This window comes from Pezoporus occidentalis, unplaced genomic scaffold (assembly GCF_034315485.1).
Source record: "Pezoporus occidentalis ecotype Australia unplaced genomic scaffold, CSIRO_AGI_Poc_V1 ctg59, whole genome shotgun sequence".
Taxonomy (NCBI): Eukaryota; Metazoa; Chordata; class Aves; order Psittaciformes; family Psittacidae; genus Pezoporus; species Pezoporus occidentalis.
The window spans coordinates 2,987,209-3,011,316 of record NW_026915932.1 but is presented as its reverse complement, the minus strand read 5'-3'; the positions used below and the strand labels follow the sequence as shown (position 1 = coordinate 3,011,316).

Below are 24,108 nucleotides of genomic sequence, written 5' to 3'. Positions count from 1 at the left end.
TTTGGGAATCCATATGCTTTAGACAGCTTTCAGAAGTCTCAACTTTTAACTTTTCTAAGCCTCAGTTCCATGAAGCAGCAGTGGGAATTCTTTTCTTCCACCCTTTTTGTATCAATTCAATGTAGATAGATCACTGACAGTAAGATTGAATATTGGTAAGCTTATGACAATGTCAGTGGGCTGCTGATTCTGGTGTCACACAAATACATGTAACTTTGTGTATGGTCAAGAAATTAAGCTCACTGGACATACATTAGAGGTATAATGGTCTTGAACTTTTGTATACTTGTAGGGAAAAAGAACAGAAAAAGTGGAAGGTAAAAGGGGGAAAGGAATCAAAGTAGTCATAGACAAATGTCAGTCAGCATATTAATGGAAAGATTTATTGTTTAATGATATTTTTGCAGTCTTTAGCAGTGCCCACAGATTTAAGAAGACAAGATGATGCACAGGTACATTAATTTTTAAAAGCAGTTGTGCAGATTTGACCTAGCTCTGCACCTCCAGAAGAACCAGTTTGTAGCAGAGGTCACAGGGAAACCACTGAGCACATCAGTTTTACCACAGCACAGCATGAAGTCACTTACCATGGAGCACTTAATGCCTATTAAAACATTCCAATATAAAACATTCATAGATTGTTCAGTGCAGAAAGAGCAGGTATAAGCAAAGCAGATGTTAAAATCTGGACAGAGAGGTGCAGGCAACAAGCCATGGTATTTTTCTTCTTCCCAAGAGGATCCATACAAGTTCAGAGGAGCTCTGCATTTTTACCTAAAACCACACTGGAATATATCTATATCAAGCCTGGAATATATACTAGACCCTAGTCATTGATGGCCAGTCTTGTTGAACAATTTCCGATCGGAAATTCTTCCTTTAGGAGAGGTGGTCAGTGGTATTCAGCCATGCAGGCATGGGACTGCAAGAGCAGCTGAGACAGCAAGAGGTTCCCTCCTGCATTAGCAGTGGCCACTGAGAGATGTACACTCCTGTGTCACACTTGTGCCTGGGCCTAAGGGGCTTTATATTTCTGTAGCAAATGCCAGTAAAGATGGTGGTGAAATTTAGATGCTGTGTGCCTGAGAGTAGCACACAGTTAAATGTTTGAAATCTCAATACTCACTTTAATAATCCTGAGATGCATCTTCAACCTACAGTAGATCTCACCCTTGCCAAAACAATGAACAGTGCTTAGATAGAAAAATCCTTATAAATAAGTAAATAAAGCAATCCTGCCATTTGTAAAACTGCACTCTCCCAGAATGTTGCTGCACAGCTGTACTGTGCAAAGTGCTTATGTTAAAGGGTGTATCCACATCAGCATTTCAGCCAGAGTCAGGAGTACTCTCCTGAGGGAATTTGCTGGTCAAACCCACTCACTGTGCTTTGTTTCACATTGTAGAGTGGTCTCAAATCACCCAAATGGATTTCTTACTGTTGAAACTAAGTCAGAGAATGTGCTTATAAGGTAACGGGTATTTAGTGCATGGGAGCACAGTAGCAAGCCCTCTGAAATATCTATAGTGGGGACAACAACACTGTTTTTCACTTGACACATCCTCCTCTGTTGGTCTGAACTACATCTAATGTAGAAAGAGCTGTAGAGCACCCAGACAGGGGAGCTGCTGTCTCACAGATTTAAAAATAAAATCTAACCAGGTGAAATTTCATCTTGTTGTACTATAGAGAGGAGGAAATGCCTTTCATCAGCCTTACCTCTCTGCCTGGTGTTTAAGGAGCTTCACTCTTGCTGCACACAGAGGTGGAAATGTGATGCTCCAGACTGTAACAGAGGAGTAATATTATCATCTTCTCCAGTGAGTTCTTGCTTAAAGTTCAAATGGTGTGCATCCTTAGACAATGAATCCACATCCAAAGTGGGTATTGTTATGTGGGGCACATCTTCTGTCCAAATCACCCTGTACAAGCACATTCCACATACTCCAAGCTCCATTTATTTAGGAGTGAGGGCATAATTTATGTGTGCCAAAATTGCCCACAACCTTTATATCCATTGTAGTTTTGCTCCTATGTCTTAAATCACTGACAGCTGAACTTCAGTTTTTCTCAGACATAACCTAAGGATGTATCAGCATGGAATTAGTTCAGCTGAGGAGCCTCTGACACAAGGTAAGTGATGTTGATCTTCCATGCTGTTATTTTCCATGACACTGATGACATTAATTCTAGCACTGACAGGCTTCCTCTGTAGACCTGAAACTTCAGTTTTGTTTAGCTGAGAAATTACCTTGCAACTTATTTGAAGGTCTCAAGTAGCTCATAGGCCTTGAACAGTCCTTCAGTGTTGTGATGAATTCAATGATACGTAACTCCATTAAGTGCATATCCTTCTACAATTATCTAAGCACAGCGTGGTTCAAATGTCTCAGATCTTGTTTTACTGTTGGGTGCTATAAAGTGCACAATATTTTCTCTTCAGGAAGGAAAAATACGGGTTGTAGTAGATCTATTCTGCATGTCTACTGCACAATGCCTTTACCCAACAAAAGACCTGTTAACAGATTAATCTGTCATCACAGTGAGAATGTAGATCAAATTCTGCTAACCTTACATAGGGAAGTTGTTGGCTGTGCCAAGTCAAGACAGATGGTCACTTCAGGGAATGTTTCTTCTATGGAAAGTGCTCGTTTGAGTAGGAATATTTCAGCGGGATGAGTCACCGCTTTCTCAGTTGCTGCATCAGATAGCAAAAAGCTATTTTTACATAGGGATATTCAAAGACATGGCAGAGGCTGAAAAACACATCTTCAAAGCATCTTTCAGTGGTTTCCTTCTCCAGTAGGAGTATTATATGGCACATATAGATTGAGTAAAAAAAAATAATCCTCCATTGTTTTCCTTTTGCTGAAAACTGTGATGTCTTTTTTCTTTTTGTTTGGTTTTGTGGTGTTTTTTTTAAAAAAAATCATGTGGTACTTGATATACAAATCAGCACAACAGCAAACTGCACAAAATCATAATAAAGTTGCTTTGTTTAAATGTAAAAAGTAAGAAACTTAGAGTAAAGTGCAAAAATTAGAACGAATGTTTCTATTCCGTGGCTCTTCAGTAGCAGGTTTGACTCTTCCCTGGTTTGGAGGACAAGAACCATCATCTGCATGCTGGTTGCCATGGAGACTCCCATCACTTTTGGTATCGTAAGTTTTGCCTGAAAGGAAATAGTCATTCAGTGTGAGTTTTTAATGACTGTAGGTTTGTGTTTGTCAGCACCATGGATTAACCACCACATCTAAGCACGTGGGAGGAAAGCGAGTAAAACATTTCCTAGTAATCAGCAACAACATATTTTGTCTGTATAAAATGCACAAAATACATCAGTAGAGTTGCATTAGATTAGACTATTATGGCATCAAATGCATACCAAATCGTGCAGTGTAAATCAAATGCATTAGATTAGACTATTGGCATCAAATTTAATCAAATTAAGTATCAGCTACTTCAAAAGAAAATGAACTTGGGGCATGGCAATAAATCCTTCTGACTCCTGCAGGACACCAGCTTGAGGACAGCCAGGTGCATAGCCAGTGATGTCTCTCTTTCTCGGGCTGGAGTCAATAAGGGCTTTCCCATAACTATAAATAATGACAGCTTTTCTAGGAGAAAAAAAAAAGTATGCGTGAACAAATGGTGCTGTTCATGGGAAGAGCGGTCTAACATTTAGCCATTCTGTTCTGCACTGCCAGAAGGACTCTGGGGTTTGACAGCTATGTCAGCTTCTTTCTCCCTAGTGCACAATTAACACCTGGGATTGCTCTGAAAGTGTATTTGTTTGGCCCTGGGCAATGTGCAGAATGGTTAGTTTCACCAGCATGACATGTTGGCATGAATTCCTGGTTTGAGTAAAACAATGGTTATTCAGAAGAGGAATATAATGATGCTGCAAGATTAAGCCTCAGTTACTTCCTAGTTCTGTTGTCTTTGTTAGATGGTAACTGAATAACTACCTGTTAAATCTGCAATTTTGGCTTGATTTCTTCTTTTGAGGCTGTTCTGTTCATCTGTGGGGCCATCAGTGTATTTCATTGCAATGGCTGGAGTCTGGTCCTTCTCTGGCTGAGTCTGAGTAGCTGAAAGAACAGAAAAAGATACTTAACTGAGTTGTATTAACATTCATTTGTTCAAGAAGGGAAAGCTATGTTGAGTTGACTCTACCTGGTGTTGTTTCCATCCTGCCTTCTTGAATGGACTGAGCAGATTCACGGCCAGAATCTAAGTCTTTCATTGGCCTTCCCATTATCTCATTCTCAGTTGCAGTTTTATTTCTAATGAGGAAGTATGTGTGCATTTTCCCTTTGCCTTTTACTTCTATTTCTCCTCTTTCAGTCATCTCAAAATTCTTGTACTTTAGGCATCTAAAGTATCAGAAGCAAAATGACACATGAAAATTCAAGATTACCAAAACTGACACCTGTGCTTTAGATAAGGTATTGTAATCTAAGCAATTTAATCACAACAGTCTGGGAAAAACACTATTGATCCGTGAAAAACTGAGAGTTTGTTTCGACTGTTTATTCAAGCCTGCTGTGCTTTTATAGCTTTCCATGTACAGCCTGATCAAAAATCAATGGATCACATAGTCAAATACTCTAGTATGGTGGAGGGTTCTTACTGACCAGTAAATAGAAAGTAAGAACTGAGGCAGCCAATATCAGTTTGACAAAACTATCTCCATTTATTTCATCAGAGAAGGCAATCATGATTCAATCAGTTCATCAGTCATGATTTACTCCTGGCAAATCCAGAGTGGCTATTCCAAATTGCCTTCTTCATGTGTCAAAAATGGCTCCCAAGAAAACTTGATTTTCACCGGCTGACATGTCATGTGGCTGACATGAGGCTGACCAGCCTATAGTTCACCAGTGTCTCCTTGCCATTTTTCTATATAGATGTAACATCTGGCTTTCTTGAGTTCCTACACTGCTGGTCTTCATGACCTTCCAAAGATGACAGCAGCACTGTAATGCCATCAGCCAGTGCTCTCATTACCTTTGGAGGCATCCCATCTAATCCAATACACTTCAATAGATTAAGATTTCTCAAAAGACCCCAGCTCTGATCCTCTTCCAGTACTGGTACTTTACCTACTCCTTGAACCCTGACTCTAGGTGCAAGAACCTTGAAGACTTTGTCAGTGAAGACAGAGGCAAGAGAGGCCTTGAGTAACTCAGCCTTTATTCAGGGCACTGTCACTAAATCACCTGCCACAGCAGGACCATGTTTCCATTTATACTTTTCTGATGTCACAGCAGAAGCTCCTTTTACTGCCTTCAAACCTTCCTTGGCTATTTCAATACTAGTTGAGCTCTAGCTTTCCTAATATCATTCCTATGTGCCCAAACAATGTTCTTGTACTCCTTTGAGCTTGTCCTCGCTTCCACTTCTGCCATACATAAAATCCTTGAAATACAGTATTTGATTTTAGTGACATGAGGTTTAGGAAAGTAAATTACTCACTGCATGAATAGGACAGTGGTTTAAGCAGTTAATTCTTTTTCACCACAAATTGTTGTGCTCAGAGAGAGATGCAGGTTATTAAATGTTCTAAGTGCCTTTCTAGCATTCACATCATTCTATCCGTACTTCTAAATAAGCTATCACAATTATTTTTTTCCCATAGTTTGTTCTCTAGGATCAAAACTCAAACCTCTGGCATTTGAAATAGAATGAATAAAACTCTTTGCAAGCCATGATTTTTGTCAGTAAGCTGCATAAATCAGTGACTGAACACAGCGCCATCTACATGAAACACTGAAAGCTGCAGTTGCCGGGGCAGTTGGGTTTAGCCCAGATTTTAACCGGGAAAGTGTCCATCACAGTTACTCACTGATAGGCACTGGAGCTTAGATGAATTTTACTTGGGACACCATGACTCTCCATCCGGGAAGCTATATTCACTGTGTCTCCAAACAAGCAGTAACGAGGCATCTTCTCTCCAACAACTCCAGCCAAAACAGGACCTGTATGGATCCCAACTCTAATCTTTACAAAGACATAAAACACCCCCAAAAAATGTCACTTATTATTTAACATCTTTCTTAATGCTATCTAGCCACCTAAGAAAATCATCCTAACACAACAATGGACATCAGTAAAATATCAAATATCCACAGGGAGATGCTCTTCATGAAAAATGTACCCATGTGGGCCTTTCCCAAAGTCACAGAGGAGTCAGAAAAAGCTCTTTGATATCCTACTGCAATATATTAACCATAAGAACAACCCAAGAAGCAGACAAACACACATGCACCTTTGTGTTAACAACTTACTTGGATAGGGTTTCCAGAAACTGGATTCTGCACATCTTTAGCTGCTATTATCATCCCCAAGGCAAAGTTAGCAACTCGCTCAGCATGAGTGGATACAGGCACAGGGACCCCACCTACTACCATATAGGCATCTCCAATTGTCTCCACCTTTAATTGAGAGGGACAAGTACGTCAGCATGCCATATGTCTTGTTCAGGTTAGTGCTTTGCTGTCTGGGGCTTTTCTTCTCTGCACCAACTCCCCCTTTCTTCTAAAAGATGTTTCCAATCACAAAAGAGGTCTAGCACATGTGACTTTCCTTGAGATGGGGATCTTTCATGACTTCACATTAAAAATTCCAATGCATTCTGTCCCTGCTTACCTGACACATTTTAGATATCAGCATCACAGATGCTAAGGAGAAAGAGATGCTGTGAAAGTATCAGACTTTTTGTCTTTCTCTTACCCAGGGCAGACCTATATGCAAAGAGCTATCTCCAGGCACAGACTCCTGAGCCAGGAGGTTATCTGCCAGCTGAATCCTCTTAATTAACTCTAATTCACCGGTGGTGTTAAAAGCATGTTTCTTCTTCAAAAGACATTTTTTTTCTTAAAGCCACAATAGAGCAAGGGAGCCTACTCACTGCTGATTATTATTACTAAGGGGTTCACATGCAATTAAGAAACCTCCAATCTCCAGTATGTCAGAGAATGCAAAGTGTTAACTAAGCAGTTCAGGAGCATCCTTCCTTACAACCAGCTGTTTTCCCACAACAAGCTGCAGAATGTGAAACAAATGGTGAAGGGTTTGTCCTCCTTCAGGCATCCAGTTCCCTTGTAGTGCATGATAAGGCACCTGAGAAATAGCTTGGGCTTTGTCCCTGGGAATAGAATAGGCCTGTTTGCAACAGAGAATTCTCAAATGTCTAAAATTCACTGTAAAAACTGTTACACATTAAGGAAATTTTCTAATCTGCTCTTACAAGACTTCACTGTTACATTTACAACCAATAAGCAACAGATCAGTTTAAATCAGATTAATTTGATTTCCTAAAAATGAACACCAATAGAGGAGCAGGAACATAATTTCATCTTTGCATTTGTTCATTAACATAATGACTTAAAACTGTTCAGGTTGTTAGTCTTGAAAAATGCGTTCTTGTATGTGCCTTCTGTCAGATAGCCAACCCCATAGTAATGCAGTAATTTTCTGTAGCAAATTAAAAGCAACTGTAAAAAGCTACTAATGCAAATAGATACCCTAATTATTTTTCAGTCATGGCAGGAGATTTAATTTGACAAGATTTTTATTCATACCTTCAGATGTTTATAAGCTTGGGCCAAGTGTCTTTGATCAATTTAAGTATTTTATTTCTTTCGCAGTTCCCTGAAATAGTAATCTCAACCTCACTCCTGTACCCTAGTCACCTCCTTCAATATTAATAAGAGTTATATACAGGCATCAAAAGGAGATTATTATAGTGACAGATAATTTACTCATGATGGATGATTTAGAATATAATGCTAATTTATCCCCAAACCTGTGGGCCATATCCTGAATGCTTCAATTATTGAACACAGTTTTCTTGCCAAGTCAGAAATGTTTCTGATTTCCTACTACAATTTATTGCAGGATGAACTGCATGCCTTGCCTGAGCAAGGAATGAATGAGACTTGGATTTCACCCTTTACTATTCCTTCCTTCCTAAATAATTAATGTGGTGGGGGCAGACAGAAACTTAGAACTTGCTCTTCAGCTCGTCAAATCTGTGTAGTTCTGGAGATGTTAATAATGCTATTATTATATGTCAACCAGGGCTCTGATCCTTCCAGCACAGTTTGGAGACAAGACATACATTACAGTCTAGATCTATTCAATGCTCTCTGGGGTCAACAGGAGATCTATACCATTGCTGGAGATCTCCATGAAGCAAACAAAGTTGAAGTATTATATGGGTATAGTTTATAATGTCATTTCCCACTGAAGGGGACATAGTGACCTATTTACAACAGATTGGAATAAAAGAACTAGGAAAATTATTCAAATTGGTCCATAAACTAGGATATGCCATTGTGTTGGTAGGCATTTGAAAGAGATGTATGAAAGAACAGCATCCCGGTGCAATGCTGTGGAAAGCGACTAACCCATGACTGACATGTCTGAAAATTTTAAACATATTTAATCACACCTCTGCCTGTTTTTCAATTTCTCTCTGTGGCCACTACAAATATGCAATATTTTATGGCTTACTTAAAATCATGCTGGAGCAAAGAGGATTTAAGTGCATGTAAAAATAAAACAAAATAACCCGACAACAGCAAAATCTTTTCCCAGGTGATTTCTACAGCCTTTGTCGATGAGTACATACCTTGTACACATCATGCACCGTGGTCAGTCTGTCAAATCGCAGGTACATTGAATTTAACATGAGAACTATCTGAATAGGCTCACATTGGGCACAAATGTTGGTAAAGGTCACAACATCACTGAACAATATAGTGCACTCCTTGAACTCTCCTGTGAGCAGAAAGACCAGTAGTAAGACCAGTACTTGTAATAGCTGAACAACCACACCATCTATTTGAGACCTATTTGCAAATATTACTTTCTCATCATTTTTCTGGACATATGACCCATCAATTGTAATACTTATATACGCCTGCTGATATGAAAGAGAGATGTCGATCAAATATAAGAATCATCGCACATTTCAATCCAGGCATCTGAATACATCCCTTTGTTCATCCATATTCGGGATATACTCAGCTCTTTATTCCTAACTTCATATGTATGCTTACTAAAGGAAATTAAAGCATCCTCTTACTTGCTGTCCTTAATAAAAATGGGAATCATGATGATGCTAGCTTTATAGATAGCAAAGATGAACTGTGAGAATTTTCCAGGAAAAAGCAATTTCTTTATTCCTTTCATTTTTGAGACCCCATTTCCTTTTATGACCATGTTAAAAACAAAATCTCAGTTTACTGTTGAAACACTGAATTTTGTTCCCTGAACGATCAGTTACTACCACCTTTCACCTCCTAGGAAACTATTTTGCAAACAGCTTCCAAAGCTTTGTTTAAGAGTAGTCTAATCTTTATTACCAGAGAGATTAAGGGTCTGTGATCCTCCTCCTACCCATGAATGTCACCAAGTTGAAAATGTACTCCATGATAGTGGCAAAGGACTGTGCCGGCACCCCCGTCCCTCTATCACCATCACCTGGTGCATGAATGCATCCTGTTCATTCACCTGCCTCAACTCGCTTCCCCTCTTTCAGCTGGTTGGCCACATGCTGAGGAAGCATGGCATAGAGCAGAGCTTCAGTCTTTTTCTTCTCTTCCTCCAGGTGCTTTGACAGTATCCGCAATTCTTCCTTCTTCCTCTCCAGCTGGTTAGAGAGCTCCATCTCTGCCAGTCGCTGCTGATTGAGAAGAATCAAATCCCTGGTCACGTCGTGAGGTGCAATGTCTGCAATATGCATCTGTCGCTCTTCCAGTTCATGCAAAGTGCGAAGCAAAGGCGAGCAGAGATAGAGCATGCACTGCAGAGACTCCATCCAGATCATCTGGCCTGTTTGAAACAAGTACTGGTAAGAGTTTTCAGCAGCTTAGACTTTCACATGATACTCAGCATTGCTGATCTCAATTTTAGGGGACAAGTTCTAAGGACAGTGTCTTTTGGTAGGGTCCGGATCAACATAGTAATTACTCTGTTTCAGGGAATTAGAGCTGGACTTGCTTAGAGGAGGTACACGAGGCAAATAAAAAGATAATCAGGACCCAGAGAGCAGTCACTCACTCATTGCAACTGCTAGGCAGAGTCCAACCATGTTTCAGGTCCCTCCTTTTCATGAGGAACCCCAGTGCTCACAGCATCTCTCCTCTGCTACTAGCTCTTGAGCTGTTCCTGAATCCAATCAGTCAGCATCATGCACAGGGGAACTGAGACTCACAATGATTAAGTGAAACATTCAAAGTTTAATTTCATAGTGGATAATATGTAGGCCAAATAAAATCAGCAGAGCCTTCCTTCCTGGGAGCTGGAGCTTTCAGTCACTATGATCACCTAAATAAGCATGTACAAAAATGCCTGAAAAGTAGAATTGATTTTTGGTGGGGGGGTGAGTTGTTGTTTTCTCAATTGAGATTTGGTTATGTGTTTGTTACTATTTTTTATTTGCTTCATAAGTATCCTTGGTTTCTGAACAGCAATCTAGGAATTCCTATTTATTTCTTCTTCTCTCACCCTATCCCCAGGGCTACTGGATGAGCAGCAGATTGGATCAGTAGATATACCATGTGAATTAACCCTGATAGCATAAGAGGAAGTCAAATTGTACCTGTGACTAAAGTTCCTTGTTTTGGTAGCACTATTTTTTTTCAAGGTCTCCCTTGTCTCTATTTCTTACTGAATCTCAGGAATACCAGATTTGGCACTCATTATGTAAAGGTGAAAGGAGAGAAGGGAAAATTAGGCCATGTTACATAGCTCACAGGAGCAAAATTGAGGTCACAGAACACTTAAACCAAATGCCATTACAGTTACTTGCACACAGGAGAAAATCATTCCAAACTCATTCCTCTCAGAAAAATCAAGCAAATAAAATAATTCCAATTTGTAAATTCTTAGGTAACATTGGGGGGTGGAGGGGGCAGGGGGTGAAGACAGAAATCAGGATCTGAAAATGTGACTACAAAAACTAAAAGCACAGCTAACTAATCTATTTTTATCCGCACTTGAAACCCAGCCAATAGCACATAACGCCCCTCAAAGGCATAAATTAAGAATGAATCATGTATTCACATTTTAGGAATCAAAATGCATGAAGGCACAGGGGAAGCCATTTCTTTCCTCCAACAGTAGCAATGTTATCAGGACTTTGTCTCTAAGCATTTCCCTTGCCTCTGCCCCTCCTTGCCCAGCAGACAGGAATGGAGCATCACTGGTAGGAGTGATGCTTTAATTGTATTATCATGGGAATGCTCACTGCATGTTTCACTACTGTCTGTATGTGGCAAAGATGGAACCCAATATCTGTGAACTGGCACTGCCTGTGCTGGGTGGCTGGGTTTAAGATGTTGTTCCATGTGCAAAGTAGTAATTCCTTCGGCAAAGAAATTAGCAGGGCAAAACAATTCTGTATCAGGTGCATAGGCTGGACCATATGTCACGTGAAGAGAACCTAAGAGAGCTGGGGTTGTTCAACCTACAGAAGACAAGCCTCAGGAGGGAACTCATCAATATTTATAAATAACCTCATAGGAGGGAGTAAAAAAGATTATTTGTGTTATCCAATGAAAGGACAAAAGACACAAGACACTAACTGAAATGCAGGAATTCCATTTAAACATAGAAAAAACCTTTTAACTGTAAGGGTGGTTAAACACTGGAATGGGTCAGCCAGGGAGGTTGTGGAGTCTCCATCTTTGAACATACTCAAAACCCAACTAGACACAGTCCTAAGTAACCTGCTGTAGTTGATTCTGCTTTGAGTTGGGATGGACTAGACAATCTCCAGAGGTCCCTTCCAAACTCAACTGGAGTTGAGTCAATTCTGTGACTCTGAATGACTGAGATTAGAGGTGGTTCAGAAAACAATCTAATCCTCCTTTGACCTTGCCTCTGTTACTCAGGAAACCTGCAAAGATGATTTTTCAGCACTGGGAAAACAGTGTCTTCCTAAGCCTTTCAAATGGAAACACAGGTGTTACTTCGACTGAAAGCCTTCAAAATCTGGTGAGGTAACAGCTGAATTTGTCTACAAGTATCTTATAGTACTGTCTTTAAACAGAGCCATGCAATCTTCTCCTCACTGCACAAAGGCAAAGCCATTTATAGGATTTATGTGAAAAGAGGAGCCTACAGAAATGCATTAGTTCAACTCCAGCATAATCCCTGATCTAATATGAACACTTAGCTACTGAAAACAGTGAAGTACCTCTCAGCTCTAGCATTGGCCGTTGTTTCCATGACTCTGGCATCATCTCTCTTCTAGTCTGGAAAACAAATTGACTGTTGATGAATTTCTGAATGCTAGAGATGGTGAAGGGTACTTCTGGGTGAACAATACTGAAATAGTGATCCAAGCAGATGCCCATGTTCTGAAGGCCAGGTACAATCTTTTGAATGCTCACACCAGCTTGCTTCACTCTGAGCTTAAAAAGAGAATATGGACAATGTATTATAATTCACATCCTGTTTAGGTTCAGGCCAAGCTATAGCAGACCATTGTTTATACACTTACATGCACTTTGGTTTGCTATACTACATAGCTTATTTCTGAGCAAAGTTTCTATTTTATTAGTGGTTTACCACAAAGCTCTGAACGAGTGTCCTTCACAGCAAGACAAAGTCCCTGGAAAGGAATGTTATTATCCAAATGCTCTTCCCTTTCAATAGTTAAAAAGAAAAGAAGTTCTCTATTTACATTTGTGCAGGCCTAACAAATAGCTTTACAGATAGCTGCAAGTGAAAATTAGCAATATCACAGTGTCCCTTGTGTTCCAGAAAGAAAATAACTGTGGCATAAAATGTTTTGGCAAATATTAGTTTTCTAATGGATGCCATGGGTTACCTTCTCTTAACTATTGCTGTGTAGAGGTTTAGTTATTCTCTTTTAGCCTGCTGACCATACATCAGCGTTTAACTCTTGCAGAAACATCCACCCTGCCTTCACTGCTTGTCATCAGAGTTACTGAAGCTCTGACGTAACTACCAGTATGCAGGACTTGCCCTCTCTCCACACTAGTAATTTTATCAAATTATGCAGACTGGGTGTATTGAAAGGTTTAAAACTCTGAACTTTGGCTGATGTGGACAGTGGCAAAAAGCAGACTATGCATTCTGGACTATGTGTGCTGGAATCTCTATTGGTGTGATGCCAAAACATGTGCCCTGAGTGCCTGTATTCAGCTTTTTTCTGCTATCCTATTGTCCTATTCTCAGCTTCTCCTTTCTTTGCTCCTGTCTTAAGATAAAATTCTATGTACAGAATTGTGAGCAAGAGGAACTGTAGCTTGGTGGGAACTCGGGCTGGCTGGAAACCAGACTCAGGTCAGTCCCTGCCAAGACAAGGGCAATCCCATTGCTGTAGAGTACGTGTGCACAGGAGAGGAAACTCAATCCTTCCCTGGAAGATACAGAGATTTTTGGGTCTAGTTCCTACTAGATGAGGTTGCATGCTGCCAGATTTAGTAGATAGCTGGCTTTTTGCAGCAGGAACATGTAGAGCCTCAGCTGACAGCAAAGCCCTACAAAAGCCTTTGGATAGATTAATAACTGGGAAGAGAGGGTAACTAGCTACAAGTACAAAAGTACAAAGCCAGTTTAAAGGATGGGTCATGTCTCTGGCACATCCAAGTACAGGAAGGTGGTCAGGAACCTCAGAAAATTCTGTTCAGCGTTTGGTAACGAATAGGCTGCTGCAATAAACCTTGTTGGTGTATTTGCAGCTCTTTCAGATGTGGTAATCTCAATAAATTCAAAGGAGATCCCTCTCTGAAATGATCCAGATCCAATTGTTATGAGTGACTTCCTATTACGTGTCACTGTATGGAGCACTTCTGCAAATCCTGCAAATGAGTGTGTGCTGTATACAGAGCACACGCAGCAGTGAACCGTAGGACAGTCAAAACAGAAAAAAAGTTACTATATGTTTTATGCAAACTAAAGGCCCTTACCACATGCTTGTCCTACCTCTTTGTCAAAAACCATATGAAAAGGAAGTCCATTGCAAAATGTTTTTGTGTCAATCCAAAGACTCTTGGGATAAACAGGATCAAATCCTCTCAGGAGCTTACCTGTGGCAAGATAAACATGTAGCTTTTAATTGGGTCGCACCTCATGAAACCAGTCAGCATTACCTTTTAGCACTGAGACTGGACCCTATATCATAATGAGCAAAGACAAAGTAAACTGTGTGTGGGTCCACAAAAGTGCATACATCTGTGCTAAATGCTCTGCAGTTTAATCCACAGCTGATTAGGAACCGATCTGAGTAGGCTGAGAGTTCAAAATCTAACCACACAAAAAGCACAGAGCATTAGGTACATGAAGTTACATGGAAACAAACAGTAAGACTAGATGAACAACTGTAGACATTACTGCTCTATGAATCTGCAGATATCATAGCAATATAACACAGCTGTATCACACAAATAATGTACACAGAAGTACATTTAATATATTTTGCTGGCTACTAAGGACCACTTACGGATAAAAAATCCAGCATGGTCTGAGTTTCAGTCTCCTATAATAAGAACTGTAATTCATAGCACAAAGATCAAATCACTGTTTGGTTTCTATTTTATTTACCTGGAGGTTTTTTACAAAATGGTCACAGATCTACAGAGGAGCTATCTACAGATCTAGCAAACAGATATTTCTCTAAAATAAATGAGTAAAACGAAAGGACTCATCTAACTGAAGCGCCTAAAGCCTTTGATCTTTGCAGTATAAACTGGATTATCCAGTAACCCACAATGATCAAAAGGATGATTAGTTCAAGTGATCTCTGTCCCCCAGAAGGTGGCTACAACAGTTACCGCAGTAAAGTCTTCTTTGATAACAAATGTTCAAGTCATTTAGGAGACTAGTGAAGAAGATTACAAATACAGGCCCCAAGTTTATACCTTTCACTGCTTCAGGGTAAGTCAGCATGGGTTTTTCATTTTTCAAAGCCTGGATCTTGATAACCCTTGCACTTATTGTTAAAGGATTTTATTCTGTTTTTAAGTAATAATGCTACTCTAAAGTTTTGTTTTGAGTATATGTTAATTCATTACTCAATATATCTTCCTTTGTAATGCATGTGACATTGCACCAGATGGTACCAGGTTCAGTTTTTCACTCCACACAGAATCCAGACATTTTGGCAATACTGAGCTAGATCCTCATTCCTCTTGGGGAGTTAAAAGATCCTAACTGAAAAAAAACCTTCTGTTTTGCAAAGATATATAAACATATCATACATGAAGGTATAAACAAAGATTACTAGATTGGCAGTAGATTTTTGGTAGCAGTAGGTGTAATTTGGCTTTCAGAATTAACTACAATTGGTAACTTTGGAAAGGATAGCAGCTACTAAGTTAAACACTCTTAAATTCATCATCAGGCTAGATGATGTCTGGTGACATGAGAAGAAAATATCAAAAGTACCACACAATGTCATTTTATAGAAGAATACTTTTCAGATGAAAATCCTGTTTAAGAGACAGAAGTGACAGGTCATATTCCATGTAAGTGTCTGTCATTACTAAGCATGCTTATTATCTGCAATTTTCCTTTGATAACCAGTGTCTAACCAAAAGAAACATAACCAGAAACATTTTGAAAAGAGGCAGAGGAAATATGAATGGTAACTTTAAAATGGTTGGTGGAGAGGGGGAGGCTTACTGACTGTCTTACTGAAGACTCAGAAATGGTGACAAGCTCCCTTTGAATGATCTCTCACCTCTTCCTACTGTAATTATTCCTCTTATTGTTTTCCAGTGACTTTTCTTGACAGGACAAACAGAGCTTCCTCTGTCTCTAACTGCATTCTTGCCTTTTTCAAGGTCCTGTTGAAATAAATCCAGAGGGAAATTCAAGGGTGTTTTTATTTTAATCATATTTTAATAATACAATGATAATGACTATTACAATACCTCTTTATTCTGTTGGTTCTCAATTTGTTTTGCAGAGTCAGGAACATGTTGATGTGAGGAAGAAAATTCACTTCTTTCCTTGTATGAAAATACAGGGTTTTGAGTAACAAGAAAAACAATATGTTCTTTTTTCCCAGTTCTTTCTTCTTCTTCTGTTTGATTGACTATTTCCATTGAAAGCTCAATATTAAAAAAATCCAGGGCTGCTGCACCAATAATTCCTGAAGGAGAAACAAAAGACAAAGTATTGCCAAGAACAAACCCTTTCCATTTCCCGTTTTAGAGGGCCCAGAGTGGAATTTCACTGTTCCCAAAATCATTTTTCCAAAAGACTCTGGAAGTAGAAAGCAACCTATGTCATTCCTACTATTATTGTTGTGATAAGAATATGTGCACAAGAGATAAGTTTTAAAGTTACTGTTTCTTTTTCCTTGTCTGATGCCAAATACTTATTTTCACTAGAAGCAGCTCAGCAGGATATTAGAAGAATGTGTCCAAGTAGTCATACTACATACCAACAATATTAATTCCTATTAACTCAGAAAATGCAGGGATTCTAAAGAGCTTAACAATCCATTGCTGTTGTTGCAGACCATTTTCTTTTGAAAGGAAGGAATTACCTTTCATGAAGATGTAACATCAGTCCTCTCATTTCTGCTTAGCTATGAGGTGAAATATTGGACAATTACATGAAAAGCTCTGTCTGATATTCCAAATAGTTCTGTGCTTCAATAGGAATATGAAATGAGTTTTGACAAAGGGGTAAGTTTTGGTAAGCTTCTAAATTCAGCGGTATCTATGAAAGAAATGAATATGATCATCTCTAACAGACTTACAGTTATTTAGCCCTTGCAGAAGTACAACTGTGGAGATTCCTAAAAATGCTGGTAAAAGATTCAGTTTTGAGCAGGGGTCAATACTAGTTTTACAGACTGCATATACTGGAGGACTATTTGTTACTGGATGAATGGGTGGATGTCTTCAACTATCATTTCTATTTCACTGTAATTTAAGGAGCAGGAGTCTCTGAGAAAGGATCAACAGTTGGACAAAATACACACCATGCACTTTATTTTTTCTTCCAGGAAGGCAATTCTATAGGCGTTCTATAGCAGGAATGGACCCTTATGGCCTGCATTTTTGTATCATAAGTCTTGATAGAAGCTACTGGGAGCTAGGAGTGATCAGGCAGTAGGAAAATAGCAAGGGCAGGTATCTGGTGACTAAATTCTATCAGGCTCCAATTCCGTGGCCAGTCCTTAGCTGAAAAATGATTCTGAAATCTGATCAAAGTGTGACTGCAACTATATGATTATGCAGCATATATATTGCATTACCAGCTGATCTGTACTCTGCATTCTATCTGATTACCTGGCACAATATGGCACAGACCTCTTCTGTCTGAATAGTAATGTAAATGCATTGACCCATCTTCATTCTTTTCTACCCTAAAAGATGGTGCATTCATCTCCTGAGGAAAAACAAACAAAAAACTCTTCAGTATCTTTTTTTGAGGAAGAAAACTGGTGAATTCCACTTGTACAAAAGCATCCCATGTCTTAGTAAAATAAGCAGTCATGTGAATAAGCTGAATACCAGAAAATTAACTATGCTTATCTGTGAAGGAAAATCTACTGTGCATTAGAGCCAATGGTCTAAATAATATCTAATGCTGAGGACTACTCAGAAAAAAAAAAATATTAAAATAGCCCTAACACTTTGGAGTTATTCATTTCAGAACATAGGAGAGCCTGTTATAGCCTTTTTTCTATTATTTATGTATATATATTTTTATATATTCACACCTATGAGATGCTGCTCCTCGGGCTGCAACCTCTGGCAGAGTCTACCCATACCTGCTCAGTAATTACTAGTTGAACTTGCCTGGTAAGAAAGGGACAGGTAGCTGTGCAATGCATCCAGGTTCTCTATGAACTCATAGAGATTTCCACCCAGTGTCCTCAGCATGTGGTCATAGCCTGAGCGTTTACAGAATTCAAAGAAATACTCTCCAAACTCTCTCAGAACCATGTCAGCAGGAACACCTGGCAAAATAAAGGTACCTTGAAGAATAAGAAAGGAATGGAAGCTCTTGAAATGTTGTCAGGTGGATCAAGAGTGAATGCAGAAAAGCTGCCACATAGGGAAAGTATTCCAAAGAGCACAGGAGACTAAAACCTAGGCTGCAGTCTCAGGCTTAACCCAGGACGGTTCATTTTTTGAGGCACAGTGACACTTACCTAATATTTTGCAGGCTTTGTCAACGAGCTGCATTGTGATCTCATCTTTGTAAACCTCAAAAGTCAAGAAAGAATCTTGGACTCCAGCCTGCAGTCTGCAACAGAGAAGACAATATTCTGGTCCTAGCTGTGCTGTAAATATAACATGCTTGGGTGACTCAACTGGCACTCATTTAAGCACTGTTTGCTGTTAAACCACTTCTCAACCTCCTCCTTCAAGCCTTATATTGGAACACACTACTTCCCCTAATGGTTTAAAGGTGTTGCTGTAGCATGGCTGAATGGTGGCATCTACCTCTCCATTTCTGCTGTTTCATGTTGTGATATTATGGTAAACTGTCTCTAGCATCATACTGTGGGGTGCTCAAGCAAGAGGAGTCTTAGTCTGTCTTCTGGTCTACTGGGTCATTGTTCCATATGGCAAAAATATCAAGCCCTTGGGTCTCCACAGGCTTGACAAAAAACTTATTTTTTTATATTGGCTTCAATGGCTATTGTGTGTTTGTATATAAGCATCATTTATATATCTTTATATCTTAGAAAATACCACAGAGCTCATAAAGTAAGGGCAAAACCAGAGATGATACATTCAGTTGCTTTTCTGAAAGTGCTGGAATTAAACTGACTTCCTATCAAGGATGACATCTTTTCAGTGTAATTACTTCTTGATATTGTCCCAGTAAGCCAGCAAATCTGTTTCACAACTATCTGCAAGACTAAATGTCATCCTTAGTTATCTGATATGACAAATTAATTGGGACAAATCAGTAGAGTGTGAAGGTAAGAAACTCTTCCTTTTGCTCTGCTAGTTACTTCTTATAATTACTTGAGGTACACATCAGCTGCTGTTTATCAGTGAGAAATCATAATCCTCTGCTCCTAAAATTCCTGAGCATTTTCTTTCAATGCACTACATTTATTGGGAACACATTACCTTAGTTTTTCCCATGTTTGTTCACCATACTTTTCAATCACCAAAGACTTCAGGCATGTATTTATAAATCCATACTGTAAAAGCAAACACATGAACATGGAAAAGCCATACTTATTTTCAAAATACAGCCCAAACATGCCATCTTTTTACATTTAAGATTTTATGCGGCAAAAGAGGAAGTAATAACATTTGACAGCAGTTATGCCTTCCAGTGAACATCACAGCCTTTACCTCAGCATTTCACAAGCATTCAGGAAAACAGCGCCAACGCACTCAATTTTGCTGTGCAGAGAAGGGCCCAGAGGCACCAGGTCCGGGATCACCCAGCCTGGAGCACGCTCCCAGCGGGGGCTGAACCGCAGACACGCACCGCTGCAGCAGCGCAGGTAAGTTTGGCTTTGCCGTGACTGTTATTTTTCGCGTTAGTACTGACAAACGGCACGCTCGAGATGAGGGTGGGGGGACGTAGGAAGAATAACCCTAAGTAGCACTTTCACAGCAGCAACAGCCTAAGGATGGTGTGGTTCACATCCCCCAGAGCAACGCGGGTTAGCCTCCTGCTCCCCGCTGGTCTCTCAGGTAGGAGCTGTCTGTCCCCAAGAGCCGTCTGTCCCGATTCCTCCCGCCCATCTCCTCCCGCTGCCCTCCCCCGAGGCAGCCCGGCATGGCCCGGGGCTGGTGGCGGGGCCGAGCTGCCCGCCCCCTCCAGCGGGTCTCCGCAGCCCGGCCCGCGGAGTCCCCGCAGCCCGCCCGCCGCTCACCATCCTGCCGCCGCCGCCGCCCACGGGCTCCGGCCGCCTCCCCAAGCGCCGCCGGTGGCGTCCGCCCAGCTGCTCGCCCGGGGGGCGGCCGCACGGCCAGGCCCGGCCCCGCCGCTCTCGCCCGCGGTGGCAGCCGCTGGCCGCAGGCAGGGACTCTGCCGAGGCTCCCTCCGCCTGCCCGCCTGTCTCTCAGCAGAAAACGTGGGTTTCCCGTAGTTGCCGGTGTTGCAGGAATTCCGGGGGATGCCGAAGAGCATCTCGGTGAAATGGCATCACTGTCACGACCGCAGTTTCCCGATCCCGCTGGTTCCCCGTTGCTGGAGCCTTTGGCACAGCCAGGCGGGACATGGTGCGGGTAGACCCGACGGGGGGCTGCCCAGCGCAGAGGTACACCGGGCCCCACCTCTTGAAGCCCCGGCTGGGCCAGCAGCTGAGAGGGTGACCAGAGGAGGGTGACTCTTGACAAGGCTTTCTTAAAACCAGTCGTAGCAGAGCAGGAGCAGCAGTGGTGGAGTCAACAACCACACATGCCCCAGGATAGGTTTGTAGGGAGAATCAGTGTCTTCCAGTTGGCTGGTGGGTGATGCTGAGACATGTATTGCAGCCGCAGGCCTGACAAGAAGCAGGAGATGAAGCCACTTGCCTATAGCTCACATCATCTAGGCTGTGTTTGCAGCCACTCAACCCATTTGAGAGGGAAGGACAGCAGCAGGGACATTAACAGGAATACAATGATTGGTTTTAGGTGCAATGAGTCAATGGAGTTTAGTGCCTGGCTCTTATCCCTAGCTATCTCATCTCTAGGTTGGGAGGGCTTTTTTGGGGAAAAATTATTCATAGGTCACTTCGGAAAATGAATCCTGAGAGGAAATAATGGAGAATTGTCTGGGGGAAAACACTCTCCCCGGATAAAGATGAGTTCCTGTCCCCTGTCAGCCAAATTCGTACAGGCAGCCCTGTGGGTGATGAAAGCCCTGTTTCACCCACCTTGTTGCTGCTGTTTGATGCTGGGTTGTGGGACCATGTACTGAGCCAGTGTGACAGTCTGGCAGGGAGGGTTTTGCTCATGCTCTGGCGATTCTGAGATGTACTTGTCCTTCTGTCTCCAGTCGCTCAGCCCTCTTTACAAGTGCTGTACGTGTTCAGCATGCACATCAAAATCCGTGTGGCAGCCCCCAGTGGGCATGGGTGCTGCTTTCTTAATGATCACAGCCCTCCCACTAGCCCTGCTGTCCCCGTCCTCCGGCAGCCTCCTCTCTGCTCCCCTCAGCCCTTATATCCTGCAAACACTGGTGACTCTACCACAGCCTGAGTTTCTTCTTAAGAGCTGTGAGGTCGGATCCAGGCTCAGGAAAAGAGAGCTAACGGAATTCCATGTCCCTGCTGTATTCCCACAGCTGGGTTTAGAGGGCTTGCTAAGCATAGAAACGTAACTGTAAACCCCGCTGTATTTCCTGGACAACACCAAGTATTTGTGGAAGCACAGGCGTGAGAGGCCAGCGCGGCAGCAGGTGACTTCTCTCTCGGTTTGCTGTCTGTGCTGCACCCGTGCAAGGTGCACCTTTGCCCGCTGCCAGGCAAGAGGCAGTTCCGGTCCCCCAGACCCCATCTCCACTGCATCCCGGCCGGTGACCCCTAGGGGGTGCTTCCCTCCGCCGGAGCCGGCGCACCGCTCCCGACCCGCTGTTAGCGGCAGAACTGCCTTCGGTACGGCTCACCCCGCAGGAAGGATGAAGACACCCTCGTTTCTGTCACCTTAAACACAGTGTGTCAACGGCGCAGCCGGGCCGGCTGCTCCATGGCAGCCTGCAAAGTAACTGAAACCAAACCGGGTTAGGAGCTCATGGCTGTCAGCGCTATCGATACTAATGTAAGTCACTACGAGGTTACTGATTTTTTTGTGTGCAAATTTTACCCACATGAATCTGCTGCTGCTATGAGTGCAAATAATTTGAGACTAGAAATGACAAATCAGAATGATAACTCTGAAGGAAATGAAAAATTTATAAATTAATTTCTATTATACATAAATAAAACTAATTTTCAGGTTTATAAAACTTGAATGATTGGATAGATTTTCAAGTAAAGTAATTATTTTTGCTTATTCTCTTCTAGTACTTTACTATCTTTACTTTTTCTTATCGTATGCATGACACCTAAATATGCAATCCAATGATTTTTATCAATAAAGATTAGCTACTACCTAAAAGGGGACGCAATTCAGATAAGCTATCCAAAATTCACATTAATACCTGTATGCTAAATCTGTATTGCACAAAGTAGTTCATACTGGAATGAAATTTATCATTATTGCTTTAGCCCTTCTTTGGTTAGAGAATTAATCCTACTATTTTTTCAGATCTGTTTGTTGTTATGAGAGAAAATTGGATGAAGACTCTGCAAGTCAGGATTGTTTGTGTGCAAGTCACTGGGCTGCTCGCCCTTTGCAGTTCATGGCCCATGATGTGCCCTCAGCCACCTCTGTCATCTCCAGCTGAATAACAGAAGCCTTCCAAGTAAGATAACAGAAAATGAGAGAAAAATTAACACTACTTGTGGTATGACTTTGTAAAAATTTTCTTTATTCCTTTGGCAAAATGTAATTGGTGCTTCCTAGAATTTTGAGACCAGCAGTTGTTTATGTGTATAATCACCAGTCTTTAATCAAAGACAAAACACCCTACTTGTTTCTGTATCTCTGCCCACTCTGTATGAAATGAAGACAACAATACTCCCCTTTTCAGTCTGTTACTGTGCTCCAGTGACAGTGATGATGGTCTCTCTCTTGGTGCAGTCTATTCAGGTCTCCCAGTCTTTACTGGGCCCCACCGCAGTGGCCTGACATTGACACAAACTACCACCTGCAGCAGAGCAGTTGTATTTGGGGGAGTAAAGGAGAGGCTGGAGCAGGATGTCTTTAGTTCCAGAGGGCTTCTTGCTTTCCAGAACACATAGGGTGGGTGGGGATAAGCTCAGACAGAAATGCACACTGGTATTCTGGTCTCTATTCTGTGAGGCTGAGCCTTGTTGCTTAATGGCACAGGATACCTTCAGCTGAAGTATGTCTGAAAAGTTGCGGGCTTCATGTGTGCACAGCCTATCCTCCCATAGCTAGCTCAGTGTCTAGTGCTGAGGATGGGGTCAGCTACTCAGCAAGTGTATCAGTCCCTTATAAATTGCTAAAAGTGACGTGTCTAGGAGGCAAATGGCAGCCTAGAGCACTGTACTGCTAACCCCATAAAGTCCTGCAACCCTTCCCCGCAGGATGTGAGAAAACTTGTCTTATATTTCTTTTGCCTTTGTGGCAGAAGATCCATTAATTTGGAAAGGGGGTGCTGTGGCCTTGCAAAAAAGATACTCACCCATACCTGAAAAAAATAGCTATACTGGAAGTCAATTTCCCTTGGCCTTTTGTTGTGCTTGTACCCAGCTTGTACTAAACAGCATCCTTGAGCTCTAAGTAGTTCAGCAAAATAAATGGGCTAGATGCAAAAAATATGCTGTTTTTTCAATAAGATGAGAAGCAAAAATATGCAATATAGCAATTTATAACTTCTGGTTACAGCCTTGGAAAATGCAGCCATAGACTTTCATCGTCTGCGTATGCAAGGATGTCCTACTTTTTACTTCTTTTTCTTTCTGTTGTGTGATTATTAGCAACAGTGCAAAGCCATATGTTAGTCGCCATGGTGGAGGGGCTGCTCCCACAACCGTCTGAGCAGAGCACATTCTAAACATTGCCGTCTGGAGCCCCAAATACCACAGCAGTAACAGAATCCTTTCTCCAAGTGGTTGCCAGCACTCTCTCCTACTGAAGACCCCTAGGACACAATCCTTTTCTGCATACTTCCTTCAAATGCAGCCTCACATCAGTTGTTCAGATATCATGCGTTCACATTTGTCTTGAATTAGCCTGAACAGTGACTTTGTAGTGACTCAAAGAGAAAAAGAATCTGTCCTTCTACCAACAGGAACCAAAAAGGAAGTTTTATATATGTATGTATTGGTAGGCTTCCAGTACTTCACACGATCAAACCACAAGGACAGCTGATGTAAAGTCTAGATTAGGAATAAAAATAAACACTGAAGATGTGCTGCCCTGCATAGTTCAGATGGCTCCAATTTTTGAACTATATATATAAAAACCCCAACAGTTATATTTGAATTCCTATTAAAGACCCTGAGCAAAATTTAAATGTTATTAATGTAGATGAACTCAACAGCAGTGAAATTGTACTAGTGCAGGTTTTATCCTC

At 41.3% G+C, this 24,108-nt stretch overlaps 1 protein-coding gene and 2 long non-coding RNA genes across 7 annotated transcripts in view; 2 read left to right on the top strand and 1 right to left on the bottom strand.

Moving 5' to 3' along the window:
- Positions 1 to 2,978: 2,978 nt before the first annotated feature.
- Positions 2,979 to 20,217, bottom strand: LOC134174188 (guanylate cyclase soluble subunit beta-2-like). 2 transcript variants are annotated; one of them, XM_062638887.1, is made up of 16 exons: positions 19,853 to 20,217; positions 19,092 to 19,165; positions 18,158 to 18,252; positions 17,802 to 17,962; positions 17,289 to 17,388; positions 15,918 to 16,138; positions 15,725 to 15,830; positions 13,969 to 14,072; positions 12,212 to 12,428; positions 9,523 to 9,843; positions 8,639 to 8,787; positions 6,291 to 6,437; positions 5,849 to 6,003; positions 4,177 to 4,376; positions 3,969 to 4,091; positions 2,979 to 3,172 (listed from the first exon to the last, which is right to left on the bottom strand). In XM_062638887.1, exons 1-16 carry the CDS (start codon positions 19,853 to 19,855, stop codon positions 3,021 to 3,023), a joined length of 2,328 nt encoding a protein of 775 aa, XP_062494871.1. In that variant the 5' UTR covers positions 19,856 to 20,217; the 3' UTR covers positions 2,979 to 3,020. The 2 variants fall into 2 exon arrangements, with proteins under 2 accessions (XP_062494871.1, XP_062494870.1); XM_062638886.1 differs by lacking the exon at positions 19,853 to 20,217 and having other exon boundaries at positions 19,092 to 19,359.
- On the top strand, positions 9,765 to 10,623 carry LOC134174190 (uncharacterized). The gene is made up of 2 exons (XR_009968545.1): positions 9,765 to 9,862; positions 10,530 to 10,623. It is a non-coding gene; the product is annotated as an uncharacterized LOC134174190 (long non-coding RNA).
- LOC134174189 (uncharacterized) overlaps positions 19,372 to 24,108 on the top strand; it is a 20,904-nt gene continuing 16,167 nt past the window's right edge. For 2 of the 4 annotated variants that reach the window (XR_009968541.1, XR_009968544.1), the window contains exons 1-2: positions 21,546 to 21,722; positions 22,212 to 22,368. This is a non-coding gene — a long non-coding RNA (uncharacterized LOC134174189). Of the gene's footprint in view, positions 19,478 to 19,519; positions 19,671 to 21,545; positions 21,723 to 22,211; positions 22,369 to 24,108 lie in introns of those variants that run through there. The other 2 variants (XR_009968543.1, XR_009968542.1) reach the window with 2 other exon arrangements.